General features: G+C 37.2%; 1 protein-coding gene across 1 annotated transcript in view; it reads left to right on the plus strand.

The window, feature by feature from the left end:
• Nucleotides 1–2,382: 2,382 nt before the first annotated feature.
• LOC144965827 (cilia- and flagella-associated protein 44-like) overlaps nucleotides 2,383–21,087 on the plus strand; it is a 20,768-nt gene continuing 2,063 nt past the window's right edge. Inside the window, exons 1-4 of the mRNA XM_078901591.1 lie at nucleotides 2,383–2,596; nucleotides 6,464–11,630; nucleotides 13,255–13,390; nucleotides 15,994–16,215. Of these exons, the coding sequence (XP_078757717.1) occupies nucleotides 6,499–11,630; nucleotides 13,255–13,390; nucleotides 15,994–16,215 (5,490 nt within the window). The 5' untranslated portion in view covers nucleotides 2,383–2,596; nucleotides 6,464–6,498. The remainder of the gene's footprint in view (nucleotides 2,597–6,463; nucleotides 11,631–13,254; nucleotides 13,391–15,993; nucleotides 16,216–21,087) is intronic.

Consider the following 21,087-nt stretch of genomic DNA (forward strand, 5'->3'; position numbering starts at 1 on the left):
TAAGTATAGGCATGGCACATTTTCATGATGATATTGTTTTTGTTCCTGAATAAACTGCGTTATTGACCTTTTTGTAAACAAATATTATTTATTCGTTATCATGGTGGGGATCAAACATAAAAGCGCCATTTTAAAATCCTGACAATAGGGAAGAAAAGTGCGATGTCAAAATACTGGTTCCCATTTCACTGGAAGTATAAAACAACCCTTCCGGATGAGTGGATACATATTTTCATCTTTTGGTGTCGAAGTGATGGTAACTTATTTTCTAGTCTATATGCTGCTCGTTAATGAAGATCATCATCCTCGCTCAATTTCCATAATCTTATGAATCTGCCTATACATCCTGCTACTGAACTAGTTATGCCACCTTCATGTAACCTATTCGTTATTAGTTCTCCGAAGAACTAGTTAGATACACATTTCAAGGATTTAGGAACCAAAAGAGTAGAGGGTTTGATGTCATGACTTTCTTCCCTTTGTAGTTCACAAAATGACGCTGATTGAAACGAATTCCACGTTTCAAAGGAATTAAACTAGATATTTATATATTAATTACATAAATTTTTAGTCAGCCGTTATTACTAATGTGACTATTTTTTTCAAGATTATTATCATTCTTCTTTTTCTTCTTCTTCTTCCTATTCTTCTTCTTCTTCTTCTTCTTCTTCTTCTTATTATTATTATTATTATTATTATTATTATTATTATTATTATTATTATTATTATTATTATTATTATTATTATTATTATTATTATTATTATTATTATTTTTTCATTATTATTATTATCATTATTATTATTATTATTATTATTATTATTATTATTATTATTATTACTATTATTATTATTATTATCATTATTATTATTATTATTATTATTATTATTATTATTATTATTACATTATCATTACTATTATTTATATTCATCGTAAGTCTCGGTTTATAACATTATTGGACAAATTTGGAATCATTTTAAATCCATCTGATGAGATCTCGATAGCTCATTTGGTAGAGCTTTAACTTCACACGCAAAGGGACCGAGATCGATCCCAGCTGAATTCGAGATATTTTTTCGGCCCAACCCCCCCCCCCCCCCCCTCCTTTACACAAAGCAAATTTATAGGGTAGCTGGTTCTGTTTGATCTGGCGGTAAGAATTTTGCGATGGACCTAGCGTTCTATCAATAAGGTAACAAATAATTGCAAGTGTCTGCTTCATGTCAATAAAACCGGGATAAACTCCGGTTCCATGGATCAAATTGCTTTCAAGAATTATTTGTTTTTATTCATAAAAACTGGGCTACACAATCACTTCTAGGCGGACATGAGATTTGTCAGAAAAAACATCTGGACTTTACCCAGGATCGTTTTCAGAGCCTTTGTGTGTAAAGCGAACACGCTACCAACCGAGCTATCGGGAACCCCAAGTTATGAAGGACTACTTTATTTCAATCCATCTGTAGAGATAAAATTATGTAACCTGGCCGAAATCTGAAAAGGGGTTTGTTTTATCACGGTATAGCAAAAGTGTATAGTCTGTATTGTTATTATTCTTGGTATGTGCTTCTTCTTCTTTTTCTTCTTCCATAAAGGCCAAAGCTTCAGGTTGAAGATTCTATGGCCGATTTTTCAGTAACAGGGGTTTTCGGGAGAAGCAGGGGGGCGATTTTTTGAAGTCATCAGTCGAAAGGGCTTGTTTACAATCTGTTGGTAGGGAGTTCCAAAGTGGGTTGGTGGAGGGGAAGAAAGAGTAAAGATGATGGTTCTTGAGTGTGGGATTTCAAAATTAAATTCGGAGTTTGTTGTTTTATTGTTGTACCGTTTCAGATGGCTAGTTGGAATTTCGAGTTTCCCGCTTTGTGCTTTGTGGAATATGAAGAGTTTGTCTTCCATGTAACGGTCTCCATTGGAGATCGTTTATGAGTTGAATTACGCTCATATCCGCTCATATTTTCAACGGACAAATCTGGCCTCCCGATGTTGGTATTTTTCTCGCTCATTGATTTCTTGTGATGTGTGTGGGTCCCACACTGAGCTACTATATTCCAGTATGGGCCTGACATATGTTTCATAGCATTTCTTTTTCACAGATTGGTGACAGTTTACTTACTATTTCACCATGAAAATGTTGCTGATTAAAGCTCGAAGAAATATATAGCAATAGGAAATAAAATGGAAGCTTCGATTTAATCAACGAAGAAAGATGATGTGGATGTTTCGGGTTTCCCCTTACCAACATCACACGATGAATGAAACACTATCTACAACGAATGAGAGATATGAGAAATTTCACAGAAAACAAAAATAAAATGAAAAAGTCATTTATGGCTTAAAATGTGCGCACTTTTTAACTTTCTTTTGAACGTCTTTGAGACATTTCGTCTGTACGTGAAATATAACTATGACATTTGAGATGAAGTATTGAGTCTTATTTATAAACTCTGAGTCCGATAAAGTTTCAACATTGTATAAAAAGTGGAGTTTTATGTCATTTGTGAATTGTGAGAAAATTTGATGCAAGTGTAAAAGGTTAAATCTCTATAGGAATTAACGAGATTCTAACAATATATAGGATAGTGAGGTCTTCTTAATCAGGTAAATCCGTGTCCGGTTTAAATCGTTTTCATTGTGCTTTTAAAATATAGGATATTTGTTATGCGCTAGATACACATAATATTGATAGGAGGTCTTATAAACGAATGCGATTATGAGATTGTTTTAATTTTGCTGTGCTGTAATGGATTATATTTTGCGTTGGTTTGAGAATAGTTAACTCTTTTGTAACAATGAGTTCATAATAATATGGGTTATCAGACCTGCAAATAAGCATACGTTGTTTAAGACACGTCGCATCAAAACGGCATTATCTCTCTGGTTGAATTCATACTTAAGAGTAATGCTTGTCGCTAAATAAGTACAATAGTACTTCAATTCTGACCCCCCCCCCCCCCCCCCCCCCAAAAAAATAAATAAATAAAAGGAGGACTCTCAATGACTAACGCTAAGAAGAAAATATGTTTTGGCATGTTGTGTAAATAAAAATAAAGGATTAGATATGTACCCAAAAAAAATATAATTAAAAGGGTTTGTCATGATTGCCCCTGTTATTGTTATAATGATCTTGGCGGTTCAGTTCCATATTATATTTGATGCGTGGTGGTGGACTATGAGGAAACCTCCCTCATAGGATCGCTCTCGTTCCGTGGTCGACCGTAGCCATCGGAAAATTATAGCCTGACACCGTAGCCATCGTTATGTTATAGCCTGATACTGGAATCCAAAAGGACTGGCAGTTTGACGTCATTATTTGATTTTTGCACCGCCTAGTGAGTTGTCGTTAGCAGAGCTCATGGATAAAGTTATTTCATTGGTTGAACTATTGAATACAACTCACGATTTGTTTTCTTTTGTGGCAAAAGACTGGCATTTTGATGTCATATTTTGGTCAGTATCAGGCCATAACTTAAAGAAGGCCACGGTATCAGGCCATAACTTTACGAAGGCCACGCTGACACTGACCAAAAAATGACGTCAAAATGCCAGTCTTTGGCCACAAAAGAAAACAAATCGTCAGTTGTATTCAATAGTTCAACAAATGGGAACACTTGTTTCCATGAGCACTACTAACGACAACTCACTAGGTGGTGAAAAATCAAATAATGACGTCAAAATGCCAGTATTTTTGAGTTTCAGTGTCAGGCTATAGATAGTTCGAAGATGAAGTCACTCAGGCCTTTGTTATTGTTTTTGCCATCCGCGTTTGTGAGTTGTTCTCACTAAACTGTATTAACCAGACTATAAAAGTTAATGGTTACACAGAGTTTGTGTGTTGGTCCGTTATACTTCCGGATGGCAATGTTGTGAACTCCTTGGCCAAGCGCATTCTATCTATAACTTAACCATGGCTACGGGTCGACAGTCCGTTGGCTGGATAAATAAATAGTGGGCGCTTGGCTAAGACGCTCACAGCATTGCCATCCGGAAGTATAACGGACCAACACACAAAAATATGTGTAACCTTGAACGTTTTTATAGTCTGGTTGATACAGTAAAGTGAGAATTACTCATAAACGCGGATGACAAAATACAATAACAAAGACTCGATTGACGTCAACTTCGTTCTATCTATAGATAGTATGCGCTTGGTTAAGAAGCTCACAACATTGCCATCCGGAAGTATAACGGATCAACACACGTGTATCCTTGAACGTTTATAGATAGTTCGAAGATGACGTCACTCAGGCCTTTGTTATTGTTTTTGCCATCCGCGTTTGTGAGTTGTTCTCACTAAACAGTATTAACCTGACTATAAACGTTCATGGTTACACAGAGTTTGTGTGTTGGTCCGTTATACTTCCGGATGGCAATGTTGTGAACTCCTTGGCCAAGCGCATTCTATCTATAACTTAACCATGGCTACGGGTCGACAGTCCGTTGGCTGGATAAATAAATAGTGGGCGCTTGGCTAAGACGCTCACAGCATTGCCATCCGGAAGTATAACGGACCAACACACAAAAATATGTGTAACCTTGAACGTTTTTATAGTCTGGTTGATACAGTAAAGTGAGAATTACTCATAAACGCGGATGACAAAATACAATAACAAAGACTCGATTTGACGTCAACTTCGTTCTATCTATAGATAGTATGCGCTTGGTTAAGAAGCTCACAACATTGCCATCCGGAAGTATAACGGATCAACACACGTGTATCCTTGAACGTTTATAGATAGTTCGAAGATGACGTCACTCAGGCCTTTGTTATTGTTTTTGCCATCCGCGTTTGTGAGTTGTTCTCACTAAACAGTATTAACCTGACTATAAACGTTCATGGTTACACAGAGTTTGTGTGTTGGTCCGTTATACTTCCGGATGGCAATGTTGTGAACTCCTTGGCCAAACGCATTCTATCTATAGTCTGGTCAATACAGTTTAGTGAGAATTACTCATAAACGTGAATGGCAAAAAGCAATAACAAAAACCTGAGTGACGTCATCTTCGTTCAATCTATAGATAGAATGCGCTTGGCCAAGGAGTTCACAACATTGCCATCCGGAAGTATAACGGACCAACACACAAACTCTGTGTAACCATGAACTTTTATAGTCTTGTTAATACCGTTTAGTGAGAACAACTCACAAACGCGGATGGCAAAAACAATAACAAAGGCCTGAGTGACGTCATCTGCATACTATCTATAGAGGTGGTATCGTAAAGCGTGGACAGCGCGTCTTAAGGCAGTCTTTAAGTAGTCTTTATGAGTCTATAAGGACTGAAAAACATGTGGACAAGTTAACTCAGTGCCGTAAAAACTTGTTAAAGTGAAGACGGTGAGTTTTATGGGCTCAGACCATGGCCGACTAGTTACGTCATGGCTCAGACAATAGATCAGGATTGAAAAAATTACGTCTAAAGGGGATCTCTTCCAGTCCTATGTGTAATGTGCATTTATAAAATATTTTAATGCCATATGTTGCGCTCAGCGGCCTCTACCAGGTGATGGGTGAGATGCTCTATATAAAAGCTTATTATTATTTTAACTATTGTGATTATTATAATCATTAAGCAATCACATTTGTTAACTTTATCATTAAGTTTTTTTCGGCTGACAACGCTGTTAACGACCAAGTACTCATTTTACACCTGAGTACGGTGAGAGAATGTGAGTAAAGAGCATTTTCCAATGACTCAACTATGCACCGAGCGAGGCTCGAACCCAGGACCTACCGATCCGAAAGCGAGTGTCATAACACTAGACGACATAGCCACACAAGAAAAAGAGGAGAAAGGTAAGACCATCGGTGATACGTTCACGGAGAGTGAATAAAAAAAAGGTTTCTATCAATTCATTTATGCATATATCATCCTTGCTATTTCAGAAAATAAAAATAGGCAGTTTGAAATATTTTGTAATTGTAATTTATCAATGGAGACGCTTCGAAACGAGTAGAAGTTGGTAAGACCGATTGGAAAATATAAACTAAGAGCAAGGACAATCTCTGAAAGTCGTAGGATTAGATCTAAGATATCCCATAATTTGTTTCCATGGAATGTTCCAAGTGACCATGTCGCCAACTGGATCGAACAATGCAGTCCGCATTTTGGGAACTAACGACAAAACTAAAAAAAAAATTTTTATCCAGAAGTGTTGTCTCGGTTGACCTGTTCCCAAAAGTGCTTATAAATAAGTAATAACAATAGAATAAATATTTAAATTCAACATAAATGATGTCTCCGTTCGTTGAATGGGTTAGAAGGTTTGAGTATTATGTATTATATGATATATATATATATATATATATATATATATATATATATATATATATATATATACATAATATATATAATATATATATATATTTATATATATATATAAATATGTTTGTGTATATATATATATATATATATATATATATATATATATATATATATATAATATCTCTGACTTATCGTCCTTTCCAGATCTATCTATCTGTATTGCCAGATCAGTGTTCCCCATGTCGTCTAGAGCTCCTTACGATGAAGAAGACGGTGATGACAAAGCTGAATCAATTAAATCAGAAGATATTGTTTACTATGAGTGGGAAGAGGAGCTAGAAGAGTATGACCTACCCGATGTATACCCATCAGAAAGAGACTACAAATGGTTTGAAGAGATTGTCACTGACTCGGAAGAGGAAGAAGAAGTGAAAGAAGAAGAGAAGAAATTGGATGAGGTAAAAGAGGAAATTCCAACCAAAGAAACTAGTGACAAAGAGGAGCAATCTGTTGAGAAACCTGAAACAATTGAAGAGAAGCCTGCAGATGTTTCTTCGAAACATTCTATACTTCTTAAATCAGAAAAAGCTTCCGAGGGCGAGGAAGCTGCAGAGGATGAAGAGGAATTTATACCAACGATTGGAGAGGAGGAACAGGAGGAACAGGAGGAAGAAGTAGGGAAAAAGAAAAAGTATAAAACAATTCAGGTGAAGAAATTAGTAGAAAGGCCGCCAAAGATTTATCACAGAGCCGAAAAAATCAGAATTGAAGAAGTGACCAATTTTCTCGATGATTTTCCAACAAAGCCTTTCACATTCCTTCACTCTTTTGGATATGATTGTCAGCGATTAGGAAATTTGATTGTATTAGATAGCAGCACACTTTTGTTTATGTCAGGGTTTGTTTTAACCTTTTATAATCATAAAACCACAGAGAAATCTTACCTCCATACTCTCGGAGGAGGTTCATTTGGATCTATAGCGCTTCATCCCAGTAGAAAACTTTTTGCAGCTGCCGAAAAAGGAGTTAGACCTCTTATAGGAATATGGTCCTGGCCAAAGCTTCAACTGTTTCGAATTCTAAAAGAGGGTACTGAGCAGTTATACGCCTCAGTGAATTTCAGTCCCGATGGCAAACTTCTCGCGTCTCAAGGAGGGGATCCCGACTTCTTGATAACTGTATGGAATTGGTTGGCTCAAGCTCCAATTCTCAGAGTAAAATCCCATGTACAAGACGTTTATAGAGTAACCTTTGCCAAAGAATTGGCTGGTCTTCTGACAACGTCTGGTTTATGTCACATCAAATTCTGGAAAATGGCAGGAACTTTCACTGGCCTAAAGCTAAAAGGGGATGTTGGTAGATTTGGCAGGACGGAGTTGTCGGACATTGAAGGGTACGTGGAGATGCCTGACGGGAAGGTTTTGAGCGGAACAGAGTGGGGTAACCTTCTGTTGTGGGAAAACGGACTTGTCATTGCGGAGCTATGTATGACTAATTCTGCACCATGCCATTTGGGCATAATTCGCCAAATTCTCATGGTTGAGGGAGATTTTTTCACAACAGGTCAGGATGGTCGCATTAAAGTGTGGAGATACGAAGACGTGGACACAGCAGAAATTCACACAACAGTAGAGAGTCTAAAAGTGACTGTAAAACCTATAACTACTGTTACTATTAACGAAGAAGGGGACATTTGGTGTATATTTCAGGATCCATATAACAACGATGACGTCTCTGTTTTCTGGTTCGCTCAAGATGGAACGGGTCTTATTTGGTTGGTAGATCTCTCATTTCTAAATATTGCTAAAGAACCAAAGGTTGTGCTCACTGCACATGGAGGACCGATACTGGACAGTGCGATGTCACCTTCGGGTCACATGATAGCGACAATAGGGGGATATGGAAAGCTCATTGTTCATGAATACTTAACTAAACAAATAGTTGCACTTCGCGGTTTTTCGGCACCAGGATCGTGTCTTATCTGGCCAGAACATGGGGATAATAAAAACGGATGCATGATGATTGCTGGGTTTGCGGATGGTGTAATTCGCATTGTGGTGTTATCAGGCAAACCTTCGCCAGATGGGCTGCCTTTTTCTTTTTGTTTGCTCAGAGTATATAAGCCACATAGAAAGAGAATTACCTGCATCGCTCTTGATTCGGACGGAGAGTATCTCGTGACTGGTAGTGAGGATGGCACCATATTCCTTTTCGACGCCAAGGACAATTTCAATCCTTTATGTTTTATTGAAATGCCACTTTTGAGAGAGGTTCAGAAGCTATTGTGGTCTAAATATACTGTGGAGCAGAAAATAGTTATCGCCATTTGTAAGTATTCTTTAATACAAGAGGTTGAGATGCCTGCGTTGGACGCTATTGACAACTCGACTTCATTTTGTTTTAAGGATGCCAAGTTCCTTCGTAGCTGCTCCGTTAGAAGCATAAAATCAACTTTAAGAAGAAACGAACATCTAAATCGCCAACAAAAAGAAGAAGAAGAAAAGCAATCAGCGATCGAAAGAGAAAACCAACGTTTAATCGACGAAGGTATTGAGACTCAAGAGGAGCAGGACGCACGATTACTGGAAGAGGCTTTGGAACTCGAAAAAATTAGAACTGCAGAACCAAAAACAGAGAAAGATTGGCAGCCTTTTATTCCACTTATTCCAAATTCAATACTGGTTGCATTTCAAGACCATCTCGACCCTGATGTCATCCACATCACCATGGATGATTACGACGCCGGATATATTTACTCGCTGCGACTTATGAGTGAAGATGCCCAACGAGTCGTCGGCCAAGAGGCAGAGGAACCGTTCAATGCTATACCTATAATAGATTCTGGTGATGTCCCGGCCAGTCAGCTTGTCTTCATCGAAAACGGCACAAAATTGCTGATAGGATTTAAGGATGGTCGGATCCGGATGTCGCCATTGATGTACGAATATGACCTGGAATCAATGAACACTCATTGGACAATAGGTGCCCATGACGTGGTCAGAGGAAATGTCACTTCAATTTCAGTTAACGCTTTCGAGTCATTGATGTTTACAACAGGAATGGATGGAAATTGTTTTATGTTCTCATTAGTTGATGATAGTGTCCTGAAAAATTTCTTTAAAGGCGTACCAGCAACAGAAACCCCCGAGGTTCATGATATACCAGATTCACGAGATATTTTGTCACCAGATGCTTATACTTTAGAAGATTCTAAAAACGTAGAGAAAGAGAGAGCTATGTTGGCAGCGGCAAAAAAGAGCAAAGCAGCCAAGAGGGAAAAAATTGCACAATTGCGATTTCGTTTTTCGGAGGTTTTAAACCGGAATAATGAGTTGCCTCCTGAAATAAGATTAACTCCAGTGGAATTGAGTGTCGCTTCAGATAACGTTGCTCGATGCCAAGAACGATACGACCAAACACTTGAAAGTTTACAACAGGAAATGGCCTGGCATTGTGAATATGTAAGGCTTGGGTTAGAAAAAGTAAAATCATTCTTTGTTGATCGCTTGGAATATCAGATGTTTGTTGTAAAAGCGTTCAATTCAGAAACCAAAGTCTCTTCATTTAGATTATCAAAATTTCCTGCCTTTTTTGAGGATGCGAAATTGAAGGCGGATGAAAAAGATGAGAGCAAATACAATGTATTTGAACACACGGAAGAGGACGGTGTTGATGAAGTCCAAGAACGTGAATATGAAGAACCACGACCAAAAAGAGAAGACGGGATGAATAAATTTGTTCATCAAAAACTTGTTAGGATATGGGAAAGGAGACAGAAAAAATTAAGACGTAAAAAGGAATGGGATGAATTTTTGAAAACGGATCCATCAGAGCAAGAACTAGAAGACGACAATGCTCATATAAATGCTGCTCGAATGCAGATGGGAGACATGAAATTGAAAATGGATCCAAATTATAAAGTCCCAGAGTCACGCAGACTTACTGTGAAATCAGCCAGAAGAAATTTGATTAAACTTGAAGAAAAGATGTTTGAGTACCAGAAAAAGTTCAACAAGGAGTTGGTTGATCTCAGAAACAGAAAAATTAAAGTCATTTCTCGTTTAAATGACTACGTCGAAAAAATTAAAGTCTACCAAGTTGATATACCGGAGATTAAACGCCGTGAACTTCCAGTTATTCCTACGATGACTATTGAAGAGGACCCCAACACACTTTTAAATTTCACTAGGGAAGACGTCCTAAATTTTCAACAGAAATTGCAAGCAAGAGCTATGTTAGACGGGATGTCTTTGGGAGCTCATAAGAAACCAGAGGTGCAAAAACGAAGACGACGGTCGTGGAACCTATCTAAAAATGAGGGAGAAGAAGAAGTAAAAGATGACGCTTTGGAGGCAATTCCAAGTGTCTCATCAAGCCTGGAGCTTGAGATAAGGCACATCAAGTGTGTCCAGGGAGAATTTTACCAGAAGTATTTCTTTGATTGTCTTGAAAAGGAAAAATTTATGTTTGACGCAAAACTAAAAATTATGAAACACAAAAAGGTGAAACTGGATTATGACTTAAAAATTGCGGAAGCAAGAATGATAAACCTTACTCAAGAATTTATTCTGGCGAAAAAAAGTGTTACAATGGAAGCCAATCTTGAATTCATCGTAAAACAATGCACCCAAGAGAAGCGTGTTTGCACCAACACTATGAAGACGTTGCAGAAAAGTATCGACTCTTACAAGGCGCAGTTGGATTCTATCCAATCCAAGAAAAACGCTTTGATGAAAGAAGTGTTAGAAATCGCTACAAACGCGCCTTCTTATGAAAAATATTTGATTCGTGTGTTCAGGAAGAAAGTCTCTACAGCATCGAGGAACAAGTTGGATGAAGAAGACAATGGCAGTGAAGATTCCGATGACAGCGATGAAAGTGATTTTGCGATGGACGACGAGGATGAAGATGAAGACGATTTGGACGTTGATTTGCCTCCTCAGGACTTGAAGACGTGGATATACGAGGCCGTTGTGGAAGTGCGTGGCCGTCGACTTCATCTCGACGATACAGAGGTCAAAGTTCGAACCTCCATGGAAGAGCTTGTCACTCAAGTTAACGGGTTCAAGCATAGGGTGAACGTTGCGGATAATACGTTGAATCGAACAAAACAAGAGCTTGATAAGTTCAATCTTGAAAAGCAACACAAGCTAAACTCCAATGAAGGCGAGGTCAGCCTAAAGTTACATCAGATTCATTATATGCACACGGACCTGGATAAAGCCTTGATCATCAATAAAAAAGACATCAAACGGCTGAGAGACAGAATACCAGAAATGCAGCGAGAGAAACGGAACGAAAAGAAGAGAGTGTTGACGACGAAAAACCAATATAAGAGATTATATCGAGAGGATAAAATGTTCAAACAAAGGTAGATTTTTGTTGTCTGGTTTTTCATTGAGCGCCTTTGTGATCTAGTGATAAGGTAGTTATCTGCTTATTACCTGTAGGACTCTGTTTTGAGTCCTGACGGAGCAGAGTTAAGTCCAGAAAGAGACTTCAATCTCATTTTTACCGCACTATGGTGTAAAATGAATTGATATTTGTAAAATCTCCTCGGATGTCTAATAACACCATTTGTCTTTCTCCCCCCCAAAAAAAAAATTAATAGCGCCTGACAGACGTCATGACTCGTCCTACATGCTGTTGTTTGCTTGGGATTCAATTATAATCAGATATGAGCAAATTGCATTATACTGCGCAATAAAAAGGCTCGCGTTTCTTGCATCAGTTTATATTTTAAAGAATTGATTTGGTGGCTACTGATTTTTATAACATAATCAAACTATTCTTTATTTATATATATATATATATATATATATATATATATATATATATATATATATATATATATATATATATATAAACAATCAATTGGGGAAAAAAACAGGGAAAACTTATACACTGAAAGCATAACTTTACATATTGTTCAACTAATTGATTGATAATATAGTTGTAGCTCTTTTATTTCCATAATGTAGATATACGTTCAAAACAGTGTTGTAATGTTAAAAGAAGAAATTAGAATGCTTCCAATCCCAGAGGCTATTATGTCAATCAAACTTTCTAATGATTTACCTTCACAAATAGTAGTGTGGACTGAAAAGTAGGTACTTCAGAGCCTTAAGAAGAGAAGACTGAAAGGTAGTGCGTTAGACCATAAGAAGAGTATAGCTACTAAAAGGTAGTCCTTCAGAGTCATAGGAAGAGTAGACTGAATAAAGTCCTTCGGCGCTATAAGGAGCGTAGACTGAAAAGGAGTCTTTCAGAGCCATAAGGGATGTTCACTGAAAAGTAGTCCTTCAGAGCTGTAATAAGAATAGACTGAAAAGTATTCCTTCATGACTATTTGGCCTATGGAGCCGAATTTTGTCCCATTGCCAATAGCGTTAAACTGACAATAGCAATTACTTGCTACATAAGTCTATCACAAAGAACTTTCCACCAGATCATACAAATCCAGCTACCCAATCTCTGTAACGTGGACAGGGGGATCAGAAAATATAGTCTGGACTTCGACTGGGACTCGGGACCGATCACATCCCTTTGTGTGTGAATCGAGGTATGGCAAACTGAGCCATAAATAAACTGATTGATCATAATTAATACATTTATAACCCCAGATTAATATTGAGGAATCACTTAACTCAGAAGCGTTAAGTGATTAAATGTGAGAGAACAATTCATTACTGAGTATATACTCGTACAAATATATCGCAACAACATATAGATGGAAAGTCAGGAGCAAAAAGGTCATCCATCTTTAGGGCATGCCACTCTGATATTTGTAAGCACAAATAATATTTTAAACAATGGACTTAATGAATAATAACTAATTAAGCAGTAACTAAAATTAATTAGCTAATAATAAAGGGGAGCAACTCTTTCCTAGCGTAAATCGATGTATAAGTCCATTTTAAAAAGTTATTATATGGAACATTTTAACATGCCTTGAACTATGGTTTATCACAATCAACCCCTTTGTAATTTTGTAGGCTGAGAGATTATGACAATGAATGTGACAAGGAGATGATGAGAAAGTTCGGGCGTGTCAAAGCTATAGAGGAACTGGAGAATTTCAAAGAAGACCCCGAGATCACCCGGATGAAAAAAGAACTGCGGGATATGCAGGTAATGTCCTTTATTGATTCTCTCTCACCGTCTCAACTGTGGCTTAGTGGCTCTGCGAGTACAGTCTTGCCACAAAGTCTCGCAGCCTTACCTATCGGGTGCATCTCGAAGGGGTTGCCCGGAAGATAGAGAAGCGGAACAGTCTTCTGAGGAAGCTGGCGGGATCGACTTGGGCCGCTAGCCAAACGCTCTTGACAACGTCCGCCCTGGCACTATGCTATTCCACCACGGAGTATTACGCTCCAGTGTGGGGTAGAAGCAGAAACGTTGAGAAGGTGGATGTAAAACTTCGCAAGTCGATGCACATAGTGTCAGGAACGCTAGCAACAACTTCTATAGAATGGGGCCCGATAATGACAGCGATCCAGCCCCCCGATGTCCGGAGGGAGACGATTACGGGAAACTGGCTGAGTAAGATCAAAGAGAGAGGGAATGGGGATACCCCTCTGAAGCGCATAATGGACGGCGCCCCCGTTTTGAGCCGAAATAAGTCCCGGCAACCCTTGTACGCAGAATCTCTGACTATGCACAGAGCTGCATATACGAGATGGAAGTCGGTTTGGACGAATTCAATCCCTCGTGGGGGCGGGGACGTAACCTCTAAGCTTGGTGAGAAGTTGCCATGCTTTGATACTAGTAAGAGGAGACACTGGGTGAATGCGAATCGGCTTCGGTCGAGGAGCTGCCTCACGGCCAGTGCGCTTCATCAGTGGGGTCTTTCTACCCGTCCAACATGTACCCGCTGTGGGCTAGAACCTGAGACGGCAGAGCATCTAGTCGAACGGTGTGTTGTGACGATGCTACCCGGCGGGTTTGCGACGGTGCACGAATGCGGACCGGACATTGCTGATTGGGTCGATCGTCATAACATAGTAGAGTGAAAACCATAAGAGGCTGCTGCCACAAAGTCAAGCAATGTTAAGCTTAGTCAGTGTCCAAGTGGGTGACAGTAATTATGGAACAATTTTTGTTTCGGTGTTGTGTTCTTGGAAAACACACTTTTCCAACATTTCCCAGTTCGACATAGGTGTAAAAGAGTACTGGGCTAAAAGCAGTAAAGAATATTGCAAGAGAGAACAAAATGACGCTTAACAGGCGACAGGCACTGAATAAAATGGAAATATTGACCCACGTGTGAGGGGAATAAATGAAACATTGTGAAGGTCATTGAGCATGATGACAATATGGGACTGCTCTCCATGACAGTTCATATTTATTGATTTTTAATTTTTAAAAATTACGCTTTGTGATCTGGTGGTATGGCACTCACGTTCGTATATCTTTAATGTCTCGAGTCCTGTTTTGCGCGACTTACGTCCCAGATTTGAGAGTTTTTTGCTAAGATGAAAGTAATTGTAATCGATGAATGTTTGCAGGACGAGTTTTATGGGCAAAATTTTGAATACGCGTTTCTTTCCCCCGAGAACGGCATTGTAGCAGCATAATCCCCTGTCGAAAATACGAGTTCTAAGATCGTCTCGCATTTGTGATATGTTAATGATATGTTAGTGATATGTTGTGATATGATAGTCGTAATGCGTCCATCTCTATTTATGATGCTATGCGTTTAGGCAAAGTACTCACACCAGCCGCCAGTCAAATAAATATGCCAACACACAAAACTGTGTATCAGCTTTAACGTTCATTGTCTGATTAATATAATATAATGAGAACTAATCACTAACAGGCAGTCTATAAATAATAACAAAGAGCTGAGTGACGTTAACTTCGTTCCTTCCATTTTAGATATGAGCAAGACGGGTGAGTGGATACGGCATTACACAGGTTATGAATCTTGATTACGTCCCTTTTTTTCTTTTTTTTTTTTTTTTCCTTTTTTCGGCGTTTTTCTTCCAAATAATACTGAGGTAGAAGACCTGAGTTAGTAAAAGACTTGGAATCTGGACAGCAAGAGGGGATTTTGAATTTTAAATGGTCTAGAGCAATGTTAAGGCTGTGGTCTAATCATGAATCGGGAGGTCCTGGGCTCGAGTCCCGCTCTGAGCGGCGCATAGTTGAGTCCTTGGAAAAGACTCTTTATTCACATACTCTCACCGTAAGCATGTATAAAATGAGCGTTGTCTTTGTCGGATTGACAGTCAATTTTTAAATTAAGAATATTAAATCGAGGTGGCCGAATTGCTATAGCTTCCATTTTGAAACGGAGGGTCTTAGATTCAAGCCCCGCTTCAGGCTCTGTTATTTTTTTTTCTTGTGAAGATTACTATCCCTCAATTTGCTCACCTTGGACAACATGGGTGATTCCTGCTGGCATCAGACGTTTGCTTGGTGGCTTATCTATATTCCTTCATGGAATGCCTCGGCGAGGAAGGGCCTAAGTTTGTTTTAAGCATTAAATCTCATAAACTATTCATAATAAAGACTCAAAACTTCAGATTTCTGCATTACGTTTACGACGACAAGACACCTTCTTTATGCGATGAGATCTCTTGTTTGTTTTGTTTTGGTTTTGTTTTTTTATTTGTTAATTTTTTGTTGGGTTTTGTTTGTTTTTGTTTTTTTTGGCCGGGGGGGGGGGGTTAATGTTAGTATTGTTGGTTTTTTAAAATTTGTTTCGCTTTTGTTTTTGTTTTTCATTTCAGACAAAGCACGAGGAACGTCTACGCTTATTTGATGCAGAGGCGTCTCGTCTGAACCAGGAGTCAGCCAATCTTTCCTTAGAGCAGAGACATATGTATACCTCTATTTTGAAGCTTCATGAAAGTCTTGCGAACATCAACCAGGCGATGGACGCTGGGCTCAGCATCATGCCGCAGAAAGTGGACGATAAAACGGCTGCGTATGAAATCAGAAGGATGAGAGCGGTATTATGTCTTTATAATATTGTACAAGCTGAGCATCGGTTTTCGACCGAATCTTGATCTCGAAGCCCATGGCTGATGAAAGGAAACGTAACAAATTCGTAGAGAATTATCCCATCACAACGCTAGACGATCAAATTAATTAATCTTCAAAAAATGTTTCCAATCTTAACATTTAACTTAAAATATGTCGAAGTGGCAGCTTACTTCTCAGTTGAATTATAAACTTTGTTATAAATGAAAAGATTGATAGATCTATCACTACACACAACAAAATTGACTCTCAATGCTTATAATATTATTCTGTTTTTTATTCAACCAAACAATCGAGCTCCAGATGGCACTGAATATGACGGAGAAACATAGTGGGATATGTCCAAAATGAATTTCATCATATGGTACTCAATAAGCTAGTTGTTCTAGTGGTTGGTAACGTCAACATTTTACGTGAAGTGAAAATATACGATCCATCAAACTGGCAAAAAGTATGCAGTGTATGTAATGTTTGGTAAATAATGATCGCGAAAAACTAACAGAGGATTGTCATGACAACAGAATAAATATTATCATTGTACACTGTACTATCATTCGATTCCAAGATGTAGTCGAATGTGTGAATCTTTCCATACATAAACCGATTGTAATTAATCCCAAAAAGGTATCTGTGTTTGTTGGTAATATGAATTAAAACGAACACTAAAATTAAATATTATGAATCCTAAAGTACACTCATCTATTCTTTTGGAAAATTGTGGTCACGATCTATTAATTAAACGGTTTGGGAGCCTATTCTGTGTGTCAAACAACGCGATTTCATTGTCACAATTCGTAATTCTATTATTATATATGGGCAAGATTACCCCGTGGTACGGAATTGCACAGGTTGTGAAACTTGATGAAGTCCCTTTCATTTTTAACCGAAACCCTGTGTGTTATTGTTGAATGAGCGATGTGAGCATTTGATAAACAAAGAGAAGTTGGTTTGCAGCACCTCCAATGTCTGTAGTTCTGTCAGTTGGTTTGTCTAGGCAATCAATGTCTAAAAAATATTAAGCACTTTCGCATTCCATGAGAGAATCTAGATAATCCATTAAGCAGGATGTCTGATGTCATCAGGAATCACCTATGTTGTCCAAGTGAGCAAATTGGAAGGTTAAGAATCTTGCCCAAAGAAAAATATACGAAAGTGCCTGAAGCGGGGCTCGAACCCGGGACCCTCCTGATCACAGTGCCACTCGGCCACTTCGTCGAAAAGGTGTTATGAACAGTGTCAGACTAAACAGAAAGGAATAAAAACGACAAAAAATTACCCCAAAAAATTAATCTGCCTCCTCTTACACCCGTGCCTGCTCCTAATGTGTTAATTAAGCATTTGCAAATTGATGGGTTTGTTGTGGTATTTGTGTCATAAATGTAATATTCATGAAGCATTTAAATTTTGTGTAAAAACGTCGTCATTTGGTGGTTGGATGGCCGCTATATTGGACACTGGTCATCCATTTGAGATGTACGATTCAAAACTTCTCAAAATTTGCAAATGGAGTTTTGTAAGTTGGTTGGTCTGTCAGTTGGCTAGGCAAACGGCAGTGGAAGTTGGTGTAATTTTGCCAGTCTCTTGGTAGATTGTTTAGTTTGTTGGTGGCTATTATTTTTCGATTGCTTATTTTTTCCTTTTCTTTTGATCATTTGACGTGTTAGATGGATGGTTAGAATTTGATGTAAAATTAATTGTGTATTTGTGTTTCCTATGGTTCGTTTCAGAACTCAAGCGTGCGCGTTTTGACCTGTATTTTTGAAACTATAGTCAGATTTTTTTATTAATGGCGCGTGTTTTTCTGGTTTTTCTCAGCTGTCCCTCTATCAAAAGTTGTAAAAATTTGTGTCAACATTTGAATCAATTTGTTTTAACTGAATATAGAGTTTGGACCTTGTTGATGCCATATCAAAAAAAGTTTTCTTAAGACCAATAAAAAACTACTTTAAAACAGCTGTCATAAAATTCGAGATTTTACACTGTAAAAAAAGTAAAAAAGTTACACACCCCAAAATATGACATGAATTCATAGTTTTTCCAAAAGAATATTGTGTTGACACGTAGTTCCGGCTAGTGATTATGAGTTCACGTCATACTTGTTTCCGAATTAAAAACGATTCGCGTTGACTGCAATAACTTATTTAGTTTGCCTTAAATTTTGAATTTATGATTTATTGCTTATTATCTACATCATGTCGTAATCTCAGATATGAAATCTCTAGTTTTAAATCATTTGAAATACTGATTACAATATACTCAATATTGTCCTATTAACGACGAATGATGTTTATATAACTTTGAAAAAATTGTATCTGTGAACGAACATTTCGGCAGAATATTTAAAGGATTTTAAAACATACGCTTTTAAACTATAGGATACGATACGACACTCTCGTAAGCTGCGAAAAGAAATCTTCTTGTGCCTATCGATAAGCCATTAAAGAGGCCGGCTATGGAATTAATAATAATAATGATAATAATAATAATAATAATAATAATAATAATAGTAATAATAATAATAATAATAAAAATAATAATAATAATAATAATAATAATAATAATAATAATAATAATAATAATAATAATAATAATAATAATAATAATAATAATAATAATAATGATAATAATAATGGAATTGGAATTTCACAATCAACCCCGAGAATATGATTATCGAAATACGACGGAGAGACCACCAGTATGGAACGACGTGATAGGAAAAGGATCCAAGACAACTTTGATATCGATATCATCCAAAGACGTATGGAACTCAGTGCACGTGAGTTCTGGACAGAGGATCATTGATATTCTTGCAGGTGGTGAAGATACTGGGTATTAAGGTGAATGCCATAACATTTTTTCTGCATCATCTGGAAGATAGTGACTATCATTCTGGGGTCAATGAAGAGGTGTTAGAAGACTGGATAAAGAACCGTTTGCTGCCTTTCCCCGAAACACTCAGCCGTATTGCATTGGTAAACGCTACAATTATGTGGCCCATGATCAGCTCTATGCTCCAACTTCAGCATCTATAAAAACTGATATTATTCCATGGCTCCTATCAGACAGCACTACATATTCTGACTATTTATCAAAGGCTCAACTATACACAATAAGAAACAAACCAGAAACAGTTTTCAAAGCAGACTGTCTAATCAATGAGGCTTGAAAAGATGTTGACGACTTTCCCCATATCACTGTGAGCGCAATCCAATCGAGCTCATTTGGACCCAAGTAACGGGAAAGATGAGAGGTGGAACACCAAATTTACTCTCACCGACGAGCAATAAATGTTATAACAAGGGAAGTGTGGGAAAGGGCATGCTCCAACCTAAGCAAACTGGAGGAAAATTAGATTTCATTGGATAGAGTAATGCCACGAAATCATTCCATAGTCGTTTTATTTCTCCTTTTCCTAATCCTCGTCATTAGAATGTGATGATTGATGTATCCAGTATGTCTTTGTTGTTGTTGGTTGTGTTGTTGTAGTTGTTGTTATTGCTGAACACATGTACATATTTATGTGGAAACAATGTATCATAAATTGATGAATTTCTACTTTTGGCCAGTATACATAAAATTTATGTAATCCTCTTTGCCAAAAACACAAGCTATTTCTATAGATTTTGCAATCAAAAAGATGTTGAAAGTGCGTTATGTTCACTTTCATTTGTATTCATCAGTAATGTGTATTGATAGTTATAAAATGTAGATGTCTGATAGTTAAGGATTGCCATTCGTTCCTTCACAATCAGATTACTGAATGTATATCGTTTAAGTTTCAATTAACTGAACTTTCTCTTTTAACGAATTCCTTCAAAATGAGTAAGCGAAAAAGTCATAATTTTGATAATGTAAATCATCTGCGAGTTACGATCCTTACCAGTTATCGATTTTAATATAACTGTTATAGGCGAAATTCTTTCCTATTGTTTTACAATTAATGTAAAAATATTTTTGATTAAGACAAATTGATTCAGAGGTTCATACAAACTATTGTAGCTGTGCATTGGGGGACAACTGAGAAAAAGAAGAAAAACACGCGCCACTTATTTAAAATCTGACTATAGTATTGTATATAAATTTGATTGAAACTTAGCAATGCCACTCCGTTTACAAAACAAAAATGTTATTATTTTTTAGACAAATTATTCATTAATAAGTTAGTTTATCAAGGGACCGTTTGGGTCTAATTATTAGGAAAATCCTTCAAAAAATTGATTTTGAGATTTTGTTGAAAAAATATATTTAATTATCTTTAAAATAATATTATTGAAGTCCAAATTCTTAAAGTAGACGATAAAGGCACGAAAAACACAGTCGAATAGGGTACAGGTAGTAAAAAAAAGTGTGAAAAACGGAAAGCTATTTTGCCATTTTTTTCAGTATGTCAATTTTCTTAAAGTATGGGATACTGTGTCAAACGATTCTCAGAATCTATTGAATGAAAGTGTCTGAAAATTTCCAGTTATCACAAAGATTATGTAGTATGTCGCCATAGAGAGATTTTTTGATAAGATGTTTGTATTTTGAATTATAATCCAACTTATGAATTTTGACATCAATTTTGTTATAACATTTTGATTCTCAACTTTATAATGTTCTAATTAAAATCCCATAAGCTAAAGCCGTAAAGTCTCTCTATGGCGACACACTATGGTACAATGTTGATCAGAGGATGAATATGGAGGTCATTCCTTCATTACTTTTGTGGAACTTTGTCACAAGATTGTTATGTTTCTCTTTTTTATGTCAGACCCACAAATTAGGCCGGAAAACGGGTATTAACACAGATAATGATATTTTACACCAAAAATGTTGTTTTTTAACCTATAATGACGATA

The sequence above is a fragment of the Berghia stephanieae genome, chromosome 2, assembly GCF_034508935.2.
Source record: "Berghia stephanieae isolate SIO BIC M18660-M18661 chromosome 2, UCSD_Bste_1.3, whole genome shotgun sequence".
Classification (NCBI taxonomy): Eukaryota; Metazoa; Mollusca; class Gastropoda; order Nudibranchia; family Aeolidiidae; genus Berghia; species Berghia stephanieae.